The sequence below is a fragment of the Colossoma macropomum genome, unplaced genomic scaffold (assembly GCF_904425465.1).
Source record: "Colossoma macropomum unplaced genomic scaffold, Colossoma_macropomum, whole genome shotgun sequence".
Lineage (NCBI taxonomy): Eukaryota > Metazoa > Chordata > Actinopteri > Characiformes > Serrasalmidae > Colossoma > Colossoma macropomum.
The window spans coordinates 6,331,237-6,347,700 of record NW_023494788.1 but is presented as its reverse complement, the minus strand read 5'-3'; the positions used below and the strand labels follow the sequence as shown (position 1 = coordinate 6,347,700).

General features: G+C 39.3%; 2 protein-coding genes across 4 annotated transcripts; both read right to left on the bottom strand.

Moving 5' to 3' along the window:
* Nucleotides 1-271: 271 nt before the first annotated feature.
* LOC118806378 (C-C motif chemokine 2-like) lies at nucleotides 272-1,578 on the bottom strand. The gene is made up of 3 exons (XM_036567793.1): nucleotides 1,328-1,578; nucleotides 643-763; nucleotides 272-499 (listed from the first exon to the last, which is right to left on the bottom strand). Exons 1-3 carry the CDS (start codon nucleotides 1,392-1,394, stop codon nucleotides 412-414), a joined length of 276 nt encoding a protein of 91 aa, XP_036423686.1. The 5' UTR covers nucleotides 1,395-1,578; the 3' UTR covers nucleotides 272-411.
* Nucleotides 1,579-6,771: 5,193 nt separating this feature from the next.
* On the bottom strand, nucleotides 6,772-14,878 carry LOC118806377 (monocyte chemotactic protein 1B-like). 3 transcript variants are annotated; one of them, XM_036567792.1, is made up of 4 exons: nucleotides 14,599-14,878; nucleotides 13,966-14,032; nucleotides 11,479-11,532; nucleotides 6,772-7,036 (listed from the first exon to the last, which is right to left on the bottom strand). In XM_036567792.1, exons 1-4 carry the CDS (start codon nucleotides 14,663-14,665, stop codon nucleotides 6,949-6,951), a joined length of 276 nt encoding a protein of 91 aa, XP_036423685.1. In that variant the 5' UTR covers nucleotides 14,666-14,878; the 3' UTR covers nucleotides 6,772-6,948. The 3 variants fall into 3 exon arrangements, with proteins under 3 accessions (XP_036423685.1, XP_036423684.1, XP_036423683.1); XM_036567791.1 differs by lacking the exons at nucleotides 11,479-11,532; nucleotides 13,966-14,032; nucleotides 14,599-14,878 and adding exons at nucleotides 7,180-7,300; nucleotides 7,867-8,100 and having other exon boundaries at nucleotides 6,787-7,036; XM_036567790.1 differs by lacking the exons at nucleotides 6,772-7,036; nucleotides 11,479-11,532 and adding an exon at nucleotides 13,535-13,768 and having other exon boundaries at nucleotides 13,912-14,032; nucleotides 14,599-14,873.
* Nucleotides 14,879-16,464: the final 1,586 nt, after the last annotated feature.

The following is a 16,464-nucleotide window of genomic DNA, read 5'->3' as shown; positions in this document are numbered from 1 at the left end:
CCTTCACAAGTTTTAGTTGAATGTAGACACTCTACCCCTCATCAGTGGCATATTTGACTGTATAGACACTCTTGGCTGGATGTTTTGGTTGGTGGATTATTCAGAACTCCAGAGTGACACAAAAAAGGTCCAGAATTTAGATTTAAGGTAGATCTGTTTCAATCTGTTTAAAATTTTGTTTTTTTCCTTTGAAACATGTTTTGGACATTTTCTGCACATAACGAGTTTCTAAAACATCAAGTATGACAAGTAGGGACTTTTGGAGGGAAAAGAATGTTTATTGAAATAAGAGAAATACACACGATACAATGTTTCAAATATATTAGATGTTTTCACACAGTGATATGTACATATGTACAGAGTGCATGTATGTAGACATTCTACTAAATAGTCTTCCTGTGGTCAATTTGGTCAGCTTTGGGGTTTTAGCTTCATGTGTTCTTTAACCCAGGTGACTTCAGGATCCACACACCAATCCTTTCCAATAACCGTGCAGAAGCTGTGATGAAGACAAAGACAGAACACTGTTATTGTTTATTACTGATTTGGAGTTGGTCAGTTTCCATAGTTAATTCCCAAAATGTCAAGCAAATTCAGAGGTAGGGAGACATTTGGTCATCTTTCCAAGTAAGTGATACTCACATAACAGCTTTTTTGGAACAGTTGCTGCTGGTCCATCTGTAGGATGTGATGCGCCACAAGGGGATCTTTCTGTACGTGAACTCATAACAGCACTCTACTGGGGTGTTGGGGCCTTGAGTACCTGAGAGGAGCACAGAGTTTCAGTCTCACAGCTCATCACAACAGAAAGGACTCCAGCAGTTTATTAGGCTCAAAGGGCCGATATCACAGAAAACTGAAATTTCCCTGTTTTCATGTAAAAAAGTTGTGTTAACACTGTTAAAGTTTCAAAACATAATAAAGCTGCAGAGACAGCTTGTTTTGTATTCAATTTTTTTGTGATGTCATGAAAAATATCATATTTACAGACATCCACACTTAGCCTACAGCAGTTTAGCCCTGATCATTGACATTGAAGCTATAAATGAGGTACAATACATGGCAAACAATCAAAATGAAGCTCATTTACATATATCAGTCTACAGCAAATAAGCAGCATGTTTATTCCTAAAGGATAAAGAGAGGATGGAAAATATTAATGTAAAAATGAACTATGACTGATGATAAAACCACACAAATATCAGAACCAGAGCAAAAATATAGGCTATAGGCACTTTAAAGTGTGTTTAAAAGATATGTAAACATGTGTGCACAGGTCTAGTTGTCAGTAGTGACTATTAGAGTGAAGAGAGTTTCTGATACTCACCACTGCAGTAGACCTGCTGGAGAGAGCAGAGCAGCAGCACCATCAGCAGAGCAGACAGAGTCCTCATTCTAGCAGGAGAGATTTCACCCAGAGAGACGGAGCTGAGGACAGGAGAGAGGACTCCAGTGCTGGATGAGTGACCAGCACCTCCTCATTTATACAGTGTGGAAGCAGGACCCCCGCATGGCTGAAATCCCCTACAGCTCTCAAGTCTGGCACGTTTTTCAGTAGCTCTGCTGTCACGTCTTTCCTGCTCTTTCTCCGGTTGCATCACCTCTGTGTGGGAGAGCTTAACTATTTTCAGACTTCGCAGATAGTCTGCCAAATGAAACTGAAACTAGATTTTTTTTCTAGACCAAGTGGGTTAACATGAGGTTTCCCATAACTAGACAGAGAGACAGACAGACAGGCAGCTAGATAGCTAGATAGATAGACAGATACACAGACAGATAGATAGATAGATAGAGACAGACTGTGTATGTACTGATACAGAGATACATACACTGTCAGATAAAGTCACTGTGCAGGTACATTTTTGTTCATCAATGTACAAACAGTGTAAATGTGCCCTCAAAGGTCCAGCAGTGTTTTTAGGGTCCAACTTTGTATCTTCAACAAGTTTTCTCTCTATAAAATCTCATTGTTTTGACATAAATGTGCTCAAAGTCTGACAATCAGTGTGGAACATTAAGAATTTTCAATACCGAAACACACAATTTTTGCAATTTGTGCATGATTTTATGGGTGTACACATGTTCAAAGCCGTGTTTGCTAGCCGTAGCCTGGCTTGTGTTTCGGGAGTGTTATGGTTGTTTTGGTAGTTAGAAATGTTGAATGTTTAATTTCAGAAAAATAAACAAATTAAGGTTTATAGCCCTTTAACGTGTATTGAACTTTGACAACACTGTTGAATTCATTTGGTAGAATGATCCATATTTCCATATATGGATCCATATATAAATAAAAAATATTATTATTATATTATTATTATACACACACACAACACACACCACACACCACACACACACACACACCACACACACATCAGCTCCACTTACTATACAGGTGCACTTTGTAGTTCTACAGTTACAGACTGTAGTCCATCTGTTTCTCTGCATATTTTGTTAGTCCCCTTTTACCCTGTTCTTCAGTGGTCAGGACCCCCATGGACCCTCACAGAGCAGGTACTATTTGGGTGGTGCATCATTCTCAGCACTGCAGTAACACTGACGTGGTGGTGATGGTGTGTACTCTTATTATAAAACAGTATTCAGAGTGAAACTGGAGAAACATTTTACTGACTGCTGTGAAATTTCGCAGATAATATTATTATAATGAATTAGAAATTTAACAAAACATCTCATTTGACCACAAGTGCCCAAACATTCACAAACCGCTGGATAACGATCTATCTGTCCATCCATCCATCCATCTATGAATCCAAACAAAGTGAGACTAAAGAGACATTTCAAAATCAGAGACATCAGTATGAACACTGTGATTTAACACTGGTTGTGTTTCCACGCACTTAATAATCTGATAACTGATAACAGTTCGAGTTTCAATGCGTTTACATGCACTGGAGTAATCAGATAATGTGGAAACTCCAGGTCTACATAAGTCAGATAGTAATCAGATTTCTGCTTTGCAGCCAGCCAACAAACTCACAGAAGAAGACGAGACGTAAACGTAAGGTAAAAATCGACCTTCATGCCGTGTTTTTTTCACGCCACTTTACCTGAAAATATAAACATACATCATCTAGAAGATGAAGAATATTTAACTCCTTCATTTCGTCAAGAATGTATTTGGTTTCAGCGTCACTCCAAAAGTGTTTTGCAGCATTTCATGGCGACGCTGCTCTCTTATTTTCCGGTATAGCCGTCTGTTTTGCTCATGCGCCGACTGAGAAATTGAAAGAATCAGAGTAAGAGTTTACAGGCACTGAGAAATCTGATTACTGAGCTAAAATCCAGCTCTCTTTATCGGATTTCTTAATCAGATGTCTAGATTGGAGTATGGTGTTAACATGACATTTGAATAATCGGATAACAGCAGAAATTTATGATTTATAAACATTGTTTATTTACCGTGTCCATTTTATGAGTTTACTATAAACAATATTTTGGATCATTTGTTTAATTTGTTGCCCTGTGATGGACTGGCGACCTGTCCAGGGTGTATCCTGCCCAATGACAGCTGGGATAGGCTCCAGCACCCCACCGCGACCCAGAAGGATAAGCGGTTTAGATGATGTATATATGTATGTTTAATTTGTTTAACGAATGAAGAAGAATAAGAGCAGAATGAAACTATACAACAGTCACAAACCATAAACAAAGGGAATGTGAATGAGTGAAGTGTAGGTGAGTGCAGATTCACTATGACAAGGATGACATGCTTGTATTTCCACTGTCTAATGTAGCTAAATATTATGATGACACATCAAAACCACCTAAATAAACTCTAAGTTCAGGGACTTTTAAAAACTTTACTTTTATCTTGTGTTAAAAAAAGAAGAAACATTTTTACACACCCACACACACACACACACACACACACACACACACACACACACACCATACACACACACACACACACCCACACACACACCCCCACACACACACACACACACACACACACACACACACACACACACACCATACACACACACACACACACACACACACCCACACACACACCATACACCCCCCCCTCACACACACACACACACACCATACACACCAACACACACACACACACACACACACACACCATACACACCAACACACACACACACACACACACACACCCACACACACACCATACACACACACACACACACACCATACACACCAACACACACACACACACACACACACACACACACACCAACACACACACACACACACACACACACACACACACACACACACACACACACACACACACACACACCGACACTCAGTCAATCTATTTGTGTGTCTATTTCTTCACTCTCCATTATCTATACATCCTGTAACGAAAGGCCAAACCTGTCCTTATGACTCAGTCTACCCAGATAGCAGACAGTTTTGGGCCAATTCTGGCTTTGCTATGTGAGTGTTGGTTGACTACCGGGTAGATGTCAGGCATGCGGGCCAGAATAGGGCCAGACCCTGGACAGCTTCATACTGTTTTGCCTCATGCCTACATTTGTGAGACAATCCTGGCGTGAATATTGTGGACCAACAATGTAGTTGGGCCAGACTGGGACCAGATTTGGCCCATGTCCTTTAGTTCTACTCACTTTACAGTGTCTGGGCCAGTTGGTCAGAGTGAATTGAGTTGGTCAGTTTCCATAGTTAATTCCCAAGATGTCAAGCAAATTCAGAGGTAGGGAGACATTTGGTCATCTTTCCAAACAAGTGATACTCACATAACAGCTTTTTTGGAACAGTCTGTTCTGGTCCATCTGTAGGATGTGATGCGCCTCAAGGGGATCTTTCCTGTCATAAACCCATAACTGTGTGCTACTGGGAAGTTGACGCTTTGAGTACCTGAGAGGAGTACAGAGTTTCAGTCTCACAGCACATCACAACAGAAAGAGACTCCAGCAGTGTGTTAGTCTTAAAGAGCCCATATCATATCAAACTGAAATTTCATTTTTAATGTAAATTTACATAAAATATTTTATGTTTTAATATATTATGCAGTAACAGCTTTTTTGTGTTTATTGATTCTATGATGTCATGAAAAATATCATATTTACAGACATCCACATACTTATATAGCCTACAGCAGTTCAGCCCCATTCACTCACACTGAAGTTATGAATGAGGCAGAATACAGGGCAGCCAATCATAATGGAGCTCATTTACATATGTCAGTCTACAGTTTTAAAACAGCCTGTTTAATTCTAAGGGATAAGGAGAGGTTGAAAAATAATCATGTAAAATGAACTATGACTGTTTTTGTCACATAAAGCCACACAAATAGCAGAAGCAGAGCAAAAATGTAGCCTATTGGCCCTTTAAAGCAGTGTAAAAGATACATTAACACATATGTACACTGTGTAGTTCTCAGTGGTGACTATTAGAGTCAGACAGGACTGAACAGAGTGTCTGATACTCCCACTGCAGACCTGCTGGAGAGAGCAGAGCAGCAGCACCATCAGTATTTATTCCAGTCCAATCAGAATTTGGATTTAAGGTATCATCTTTTTAAATGGCCTTTCTTTTCCTTCGAAATGTTGTTTGGACATTTTCTGTCTATACCAACTCAGTAAAACATCAATTGGACACTGGAGGGAAGGAATGAACGTTTATTGAAGACATAGAAATACAAATGAAACAATGTTGCACATTTATTAGATCTTCAAATGTAGTGAAACACTTCAGAGCAGGATTTCAGGACACAATGAACAAAGATCTGAGACAGAGAGAGGGAGGGAAGGAAGGAAGGAAGGAAGGGAAAATAATAAAAACGTGGGAAAATTTTCATGGAAAACCCGCCGTGTATATTTACATATATCAAACACCATCTCTGTGAAGTGCACAGTCACAGTTTGTGTTAGTCATCCTCTGGCTCAGCCGTCGTAAACCGGCAGACTGCAATCTGGACGCAGACCAAGCAAAGCGTTCCAGTGGCCTGAACTGAGCGCTTGGAAAGAATCCTGTAGCAAAGCCAGTTAAACATCTGTAAAAAATAAAGTCGTATTTCAGCACATTTCATGTATGTGAATGAGCAGCTTCTGTCAGTCCGGTGTTGAGGATTATCCAGTGTGATGCTTGGATTTACTCAACTAAACAGAGACTACAGGGCTGAATACGAGAGACTTTTTATATTAATTATAATTTTCAGGTCCGAGTTGTGAACTTAGCTTGTCAAGAAAAGGAAAGTCAATAACAAAAGCAGTTTTTTTTTTTAAAAAATGAATCAAAGAGAGCTCTGAACTGTGTTTTTTTCTCCCCATTTAAGTTAATGATGAGTCTTATCTGTTCAGAGTCTGTGGCGCTCGTCAAAAGTGGAAACATTAAGCGCCTCTGTGAAACAAATCAACACCACTCCTCGTGTTCATGCAGTGTTCACTCAAATGATGTTTTCCATAGTAATGAATGGGGGAATATACATTACAAAAGCATAACTAAAAGTTTAAATAACTACATTTTTACTCATATTTATGTTTATTTTTATGTAGAACTTTTTAAGTAAGAAAACTGATGTAACTGGACCTTCGCAAGTTTTAGTTGAATGTAGACACTCTACCCCTCATCAGTGGCATATTTGACTGTATAGACACTCTTGGCTGGATGTTTTGGTTGGTGGATTATTCAGAACTCCAGAGTGACACAAAAAAGGTCCAGAATTTAGATTTAAGGTAGATCTGTTTCAATCTGTTTAAAATTTTGTTTTTTTCCTTTGAAACATGTTTTGGACATTTTCTGGACAGTTTGTAAAACATCAAGTATGACAAGTAGGACTTTTGGAGGGAAAAGAATGTTTATTGAAATAAGAGAAATACACACGATACAATGTTTCAAATAAATTACATGTTTTCACACAGTGATATGTACATATGTACAGAGTGCATGTATACAGACGTTCTACTGTATTAAATAGTCTTCCTGTGGTCAATTTGGTCAGCTTTGCAGTTTTAGCTTCATGTATTCTTTAACCCAGGTGACTTCAGGATCCACACACCAATCCTTTCCAATAACCGTGCGGAAGCTGTGATGAAGACAAAAACAGAACACTGTTATTGTTCATTACTGATTTGGAGTTGGTCAGTTTCCATAGTTAATTCCCAAAATGTCAAGCAAATTCAGAGGTAGGGAGACATTTGGTCATCTTTCCAAGTAAGTGATACTCACATAACAGCTTTTTTGGAACAGTTGCTGCTGGTCCATCTGTAGGATGTGATGCGCCACAAGGGGATCTTTCTGTACGTGAACCCATAACAGCACTCTACTGGGATGTTGACGCCTTGAGTACCTGAGAGGAGCACAGAGTTTCAGTCTCACAGCTCATCACAACAGAAAGGACTCCAGCAGTTTATTAGGCTCAAAGGGCCGATATCACAGAAAACTGAAATTTCCCTGTTTTCATGTAAAAAAGTTGTGTTAACACTGTTAAAGTTTCAAAACATAATAAAGCTGCAGAGACAGCTTGTTTTGTATTCAATTTTTTTGTGATGTCATGAAAAATATCATATTTACAGACATCCACACACTTAGCCTACAGCAGTTTAGCCCTGATCATTGACATTGAAGCTATGAATGAGGTACAATACATGGCAAACAATCAAAATGAAGCTCATTGACATGTATCAGTCTACAGCAAATAAGCAGCATGTTTATTCCTAAAGGATAAAGAGAGGATGGAAAATATTAATGTAAAAATGAACTATGACTGATGATAAAACCACACAAATATCAGAACCAGAGCAAAAATATAGGCTATAGGTTCTTTAAAGTGCATTTAAAAGATATGTAAACACGTGTGCACAGGTCTAGTTGTCAGTGGTGACTATTGGAGTGAAGAGAGTTTCTGATACTCACCACTGCAGTAGACCTGCTGGAGAGAGCAGAGCAGCAGCACCATCAGCAGAGCAGACAGAGTCCTCATTCTAGCAGAAGAGATTTCACCCAGAGAGATGGAGCTGAGGACAGGAGAGAGGACTCCAGTGCTGGATGAGTGACCAGCACCTCCTCATTTATACAGTGTGGAAGCAGGACCCCCGCATGGCTGAAATCCCCTACAGCTCTCAAGTCTGGCACGTTTTTCAGTAGCTCTGCTGTCACGTCTTTCCTGCTCTTTCTCCGGTTGCATCACCTCTGTGCGGGAGAGTTTAACTATTTTCAGACTTCGCAGATAGTCTGCCAAATGAAACTGAAACTAGATTTTATTTCTAGACCAAGTGGGTTAACATGAGGTTTCCCATAACTAGACAGAGAGACAGACAGACAGGCAGCTAGATAGCTAGATAGATAGACAGATACACAGACAGATAGATAGATAGATAGAGACAGACTGTGTATGTACTGATACAGAGATACATACACTGTCAGATAAAGTCACTGTGCAGGTACATTTTTGTTCATCAATGTACAAACAGTGTAAATGTGCCCTCAAAGGTCCAACAGTGTTTTTAGGGTCCAACTTTGTATCTTCAACAAGTTTTCTCTCTATAAAATCTCATTGTTTTGACATAAATGTGCTCAAAGTCTGACAATCAGTATGGAACATTAAGAATTTTCAATACCGAAACACACAATTTTTGCAATTTGTGCATGATTTTATGGGTGTACAAATGTTCAAAGCCGTGTTTGCTAGCCGTAGCCTGGCTTGTGTTTCGGGAGTGTTATGGTTGTTTTGGTAGTTAGAAAGGTTGAATGTTTAATTTCAGAAAAATAAACAAATTAAGGTTTATAGCCCTTTAACGTGTATTGAACTTTGACAACACTGTTGAATTCATTTGGTAGAATGATCCATATTTCCATATATGGATCCATATATAAATAAAAAATATTATTATTATATTATTATTATACACACACACACACACACACACACACACACACACACACACATCAGCTCCACTTACTATACAGGTGCACTTTGTAGTTCTACAGTTACAGACTGTAGTCCATCTGTTTCTCTGCATATTTTGTTAGTCCCCTTTTACCCTGTTCTTCAGTGGTCAGGACCCCCATGGACCCTCACAGAGCAGGTACTATTTGGGTGGTGCATCATTCTCAGCACTGCAGTAACACTGACGTGGTGGTGATGGTGTGTACTCTTATTATAAAACAGTATTCAGAGTGAAACTGGAGAAACATTTTACTGACTGCTGTGAAATTTCGCAGATAATATTATTATAATGAATTAGAAATTTAACAAAACATCTCATTTGACCACAAGTGCCCAAACATTCACAAACCGCTGGATAACGATCTATCTGTCCATCCATCCATCCATCTATGAATCCAAACAAAGTGAGACTAAAGAGACATTTCAAAATCAGAGACATCAGTATGAACACTGTGATTTAACACTGGTTGTGTTTCCACGCACTTAATAATCTGATAACTGATAACAGTTCGAGTTTCAATGCGTTTACATGCACTGGAGTAATCAGATAATGTGGAAACTCCAGGTCTACATAAGTCAGATAGTAATCAGATTTCTGCTTTGCAGCCAGCCAACAAACTCACAGAAGAAGACGAGACGTAAACGTAAGGTAAAAATCGACCTTCGTGCCGTGTTTTTTTCACGCCACTTTACCTGAAAATATAAACGTACATCATCTAGAAGATGAAGAATATTTAACTCCTTCATTTCGTCAAGAATGTATTTGGTTTCAGCGTCACCCCAAAAGTGTTTTGCAGCATTTCATGGCGACGCTGCTCTCTTATTTTCCGGTATAGCCGTCTGTTTTGCTCATGCGCCGACTGAGAAATTGAAAGAAATCAGAGTAAGAGTTTACAGGCACTGAGAAATCTGATTACTGAGCTAAAATCCAGCTCTCTTTATCGGATTTCTTAATCAGATGTCTAGATTGGAGTATGGTGTTAACATGACATTTGAATAATCGGATAACAGCAGAAATTTATGATTTATAAACATTGTTTATTTACCGTGTCCATTTTATGAGTTTACTATAAACAATATTTTGGATCATTTGTTTAATTTGTTGCCCTGTGATGGACTGGCGACCTGTCCAGGGTGTATCCTGCCCAATGACAGCTGGGATAGGCTCCAGCACCCCACCGCGACCCAGAAGGATAAGCGGTTTAGATGATGTATATATGTATGTTTAATTTGTTTAACGAATGAAGAAGAATAAGAGCAGAATGAAACTATACAACAGTCACAAACCATAAACAAAGGGAATGTGAATGAGTGAAGTGTAGGTGAGTGCAGATTCACTATGACAAGGATGACATGCTTGTATTTCCACTGTCTAATGTAGCTAAATATTATGATGACACATCAAAACCACCTAAATAAACTCTAAGTTCAGGGACTTTTAAAAACTTTACTTTTATCTTGTGTTAAAAAAAGAAGAAACATTTTTACACACCCACACACACACCCACACACACACCCACACACACACACACCCACACACACACCATACACACCAACACAGACACACACACACACACACACACACACACACACACACACCCACACACACACCCACACACACACACACCATACACACACACACACACCATACACACCATACACACCAACACAGACACACACACACACACACACACCCACACACACACCCACACACACACCATACACACCAACACAGACACACACACACACACACACACACCCACACACACCCACACACACACCCACACACACACACACCCACACACACCCATACACACCAACACAGACACACACACACACACACACACACACACCCACACACACACACACACCATACACACACCCCCACACACACACACCCACACACACACCATACACACACACACACACACACACACACACCATACACACCAACACACACACACACACACCACACACACCATACACACCAACACACACACACACACACACACACCCACACACACACCATACACACACACACACACACCATACACACCAACACACACACACACACACACACACACACACCATACACACCAACACACACACACACACACACCGACACTCAGTCAATCTATTTGTGTGTCTATTTCTTCACTCTCCATTATCTATACATCCTGTAACGAAAGGCCAAACCTGTCCTTATGACTCAGTCTACCCAGATAGCAGACAGTTTTGGGCCAATTCTGGCTTTGCTATGTGAGTGTTGGTTGACTACCGGGTAGATGTCAGGCATGCGGGCCAGAATAGGGCCAGACCCTGGACAGCTTCATACTGTTTTGCCTCATGCTTACATTTGTGGGACAGTCCTGGCGTGAATATTGTGGACCAACAATGTAGTTGGGCCAGACTGGGACCAGATTTGGGCCATGTCCTTTAGTTCTACTCACTTTACAGTGTCTGGGCCAGTTGGTCAGAGTGAATTGAGTTGGTCAGTTTCCATAGTTAATTCCCAAGATGTCAAGCAAATTCAGAGGTAGGGAGACATTTGGTCATCTTTCCAAACAAGTGATACTCACACAACAGCTTTTTTGGAACAGTCTGTTCTGGTCCATCTGTAGGATGTGATGCGCCTCAAGGGGATCTTTCCTGTCATAAACCCATAACTGTGTGCTACTGGGAAGTTGACGCTTTGAGTACCTGAGAGGAGTACAGAGTTTCAGTCTCACAGCACATCACAACAGAAAGAGACTCCAGCAGTGTGTTAGTCTTAAAGAGCCCATATCATATCAAACTGAAATTTCATTTTTAATGTAAATTTACATAAAATATTTTATGTTTTAATATATTATGCAGAAACAGCTTTTTTGGTGTTTATTGATTCTATGATGTCATGAAAAATATCATATTTACAGACATCCACATACTTATATAGCCTATAGCAGTTCAGCCCCATTCACTCACACTGAAGTTATGAATGAGGCAGAATACAGGGCAGCCAATCATAATGGAGCTCATTTACATATGTCAGTCTACAGTTTTAAAACAGCCTGTTTAATTCTAAGGGATAAGGAGAGGTTGAAAAATAATCATGTAAAATGAACTATGACTGTTTTTGTCACATAAAGCCACACAAATAGCAGAAGCAGAGCAAAAATGTAGCCTATTGGCCCTTTAAAGCAGTGTAAAAGATACATTAACACATATGTACACTGTGTAGTTCTCAGTGGTGACTATTAGAGTCAGACAGGACTGAACAGAGTGTCTGATACTCCCACTGCAGACCTGCTGGAGAGAGCAGAGCAGCAGCACCATCAGTATTTATTCCAGTCCAATCAGAATTTGGATTTAAGGTATCATCTTTTTAAATGGCCTTTCTTTTCCTTCGAAACGTTGTTTGGACATTTTCTGTCTATACCAAGTCAGTAAAACATCAATTGGACACTGGAGGGAAGGAATGAACGTTTATTGAAGACATAGAAATACAAATGAAACAATGTTGCACATTTATTAGATCTTCAAATGTAGTGAAACACTTCAGAGCAGGATTTCAGGACACAGTGAACAAAGATCTGAGACAGAGAGAGGGAGGGAAGGAAGGAAGGAAGGAAGGGAAAATAATAAAAACGTGGGAAAATTTTCATGGAAAACCCGCCGTGTATATTTACATATATCAGACACCGTCTCTGTGAAGTGCACAGTCACAGTTTGTGTTAGTCATCCTCTGGCTCAGCCGTCGTAAACCGGCAGACTGCAATCTGGACGCAGACCAAGCAAAGCGTTCCAGTGGCCTGAACTGAGCGCTTGGAAAGAATCCTGTAGCAAAGCCAATTAAACATCTGTAAAAAATAAAGTCGTATTTCAGCACATTTCATGTACGTGAATGAGCAGCTTCTGTCAGTCCGGTGTTGAGGATTATCCAGTGTGATGCTTGGATTTACTCAACTAAACAGAGACTACAGGGCTGAATACGAGAGACTTTTTATATTAATTATAATTTTCAGGTCCGAGTTGTGAACTTAGCTTGTCAAGAAAAGGAAAGTCAATAACAAAAGCAGTTTTTTTTTAAAAAATGAATGAACAGAGAGCTCTGTGTTTTTTTCTCCCCATTTAAGTTAAAAATGATGAGTCTTGTCTGTTCAGAGTCTGTGGCGCTCATCAAAAGTGGAAACATTAAGCGCCTCTGTGAAACTAATCAACACCACTCCTCGTGTTCATGCAGTGTTCACTCAAATGATGTTTTCCATAGTAATGAATGGGGGAATATACATTACAAAAGCATAACTAAAAGTTTAAATAACTACATTTTTACTCATATTTATGTTTATTTTTATGTAGACCTTTTTAAGTAAGAAAACTGATGTAACTGGACCTTCGCAAGTTTTAGTTGAATGTAGACACTCTACCCCTCATCAGTGGCATATTTGACTGTATAGACACTCTTGGCTGGATGTTTTGGTTGGTGGATTATTCAGAACTCCAGAGTGACACAAAAAAGGTCCAGAATTTAGATTTAAGGTAGATCTGTTTCAATCTGTTTAAAATTTTGTTTTTTTCCTTTGAAACATGTTTTGGACATTTTCTGCACATAACGAGTTTCTAAAACATCAAGTATGACAAGTGGGACTTTTGGAGGGAAAAGAATGTTTATTGAAATAAGAAAAATACACACGATACAATGTTTCAAATAAATTACATGTTTTCACACAGTGATATGTACAGAGTGCATGTATACAGACGTTCTACTGTATTAAATAGTCTTCATGTGGTCAGTTTGGTCAGCTTTGGGGTTTTAGCTTCATCATGCGTTCTTTAACCCAGGTGACTTCAGGATCCACACACCAATCCTTTCCAATAACCGTGCTGAAGCTGTGATGAAGACAAAAACAGAACACTGTTATTGTTTATTACTGATTTGGAGTTGGTCAGTTTCCATAGTTAATTCCCAAAATGTCAAGCAAATTCAGAGGTAGGGAGACATTTGGTCATCTTTCCAAGTAAGTGATACTCACATAACAGCTTTTTTGGAACAGTTGCTGCTGGTCCATCTGTAGGATGTGATGCGCCACAAGGGGATCTTTCTGTACGTGAACCCATAACAGCACTCTACTGGGGTGTTGGCGCCTTGAGTACCTGAGAGGAGCACAGAGTTTCAGTCTCACAGCTCATCACAACAGAAAGGACTCCAGCAGTTTATTAGGCTCAAAGGGCCGATATCACAGAAAACTGAAATTTCCCTGTTTTCATGTAAAAAAGTTGTGTTAACACTGTTAAAGTTTCAAAACATAATAAAGCTGCAGAGACAGCTTGTTTTGTATCAAATTTTTTTGTGATGTCATGAAAAATATCATATTTACAGACATCCACACACTTAGCCTACAGCAGTTTGGCCCCATTCATTCACATTGAAGTTATGAATGAGGTACAATACATGGCAAACAATCAAAATGAAGCTCATTGACATGTATCAGTCTACAGCAAATAAGCAGCATGTTTATTCCTAAAGGATAAAGAGAGGATGGAAAATATTAATGTAAAAATGAACTATGACTGATGATAAAACCACACAAATATCAGAACCAGAGCAAAAATATAGGCTATAGGCTCTTTAAAGTGTGTTTAAAAGATATGTAAACACGTGTGCACAGGTCTAGTTGTCAGTAGTGACTATTAGAGTGAAGAGAGTTTCTGATACTCACCACTGCAGTAGACCTGCTGGAGAGAGCAGAGCAGCAGCACCATCAGCAGAGCAGACAGAGTCCTCATTCTAGCAGAAGAGATTTCACCCAGAGAGATGGAGCTGAGGACAGGAGAGAGGACTCCAGTGCTGGATGAGTGACCAGCACCTCCTCATTTATACAGTGTGGAAGCAGGACCCCCGCATGGCTGAAATCCCCTACAGCTCTCAAGTCTGGCACGTTTTTCAGTAGCTCTGCTGTCACGTCTTTCCTGCTCTTTCTCCGGTTGCATCACCTCTGTGTGGGAGAGCTTAACTATTTTCAGACTTCGCAGATAGTCTGCCAAATGAAACTGAAACTAGATTTTATTTCTAGACCAAGTGGGTTAACATGAGGTTTCCCATAAGTAGACAGAGAGACAGACAGACAGGCAGCTAGATAGCTAGATAGATAGACAGACAGATGGACAGACAGATAGATAGAGGCAGACTGTGTATGTACTGATACAGAGATACATACACTGTCAGATAAAGTCACTGTGCAGGTACATTTTTGTTCATCAATGTACAAACAGTGTAAATGTGCCCTCAAAGGTCCAACAGTGTTTTTTAGGGTCCAACTTTGTATCTTCAACAAGTTTTCTCTCTATAAAATCTCATTGTTTTGACATAAATGTGCTCAAAGTCTGACAATCAGTGTGGAACATTAAGAATTTTCAATACCGAAACACACAATTTTTGCAATTTGTGCATGATTTTATGTGTGTACACATGTTCAAAGCCGTGTTTGCTAGCCGTAGCCTGGCTTGTGTTTCGGGAGTGTTATGGTTGTTTTGGTAGTTAGAAATGTTGAATCATTAATTTCAGGAAAATAAACAAATTAAGGTTTATAGCCCTTTAACGTGTATTGAACTTTGACAACACTGTTGAATTCATTTGGTAGAATGATCCATATTTCCACATATGGATCCATATATAAATAAAAAATATTATTATTATATTATTATTACACATACACACACACACACACACACACACACACACACACACACACATCAGCTCCACTTACTATATATATGTGGAAACTCCAGGTCTACATAAGTCAGATAGTAATCAGATTTCTGCTTTGCAGCCAGCCAACAAACTCACAGAAGAAGACGAGACGTAAACGTAAGGTAAAAATCGACCTTCATGCCGTGTTTTTTTCACGCCACTTTACCTGAAAATATAAACATACATCATCTAGAAGATGAAGAATATTTAACTCCTTCATTTCGTCAAGAATGTATTTGGTTTCAGCGTCACTCCAAAAGTGTTTTGCAGCATTTCATGGCGACGCTGCTCTCTTATTTTCCGGTATAGCCGTCTGTTTTGCTCATGCGCCGACTGAAAAATTGAAAGAAATCAGAGTAAGAGTTTACAGGCACGGAGAAATCTGATTACTGAGCTAAAATCCAGCTCTCTTTATTGGATTTCTTAATCAGATTTCTAGATTGAAGTATGGTGTTAACATGACATTTGAATAATTGGATAACAGCAGAAATCCGATTATGATCGGATTACTGAGTGCATACAAATATGCACTCACTGTGATTTATAAACATTGTTTATTTACCGTGTCCATTTTATGAGTTTACTATAAACAATATTTTGGATCATTTGTTTAATTTGTTTAACGAATGAAGGAGAATAAGAGCAGAATGAAACTATACAACAGTCACAAACCATAAACAAAGGGAATGTGAATGAGTGAAGTGTAGGTGAGTGCAGATTCACTATGACAAGGATGACATGCTTGTATTTCCACTGTCTAATGTAGCTAAATATTATGATGACACATCAAAACCACCTAAATAAACTCTAAGTTCAGGGACTTTTAAAAACTTTA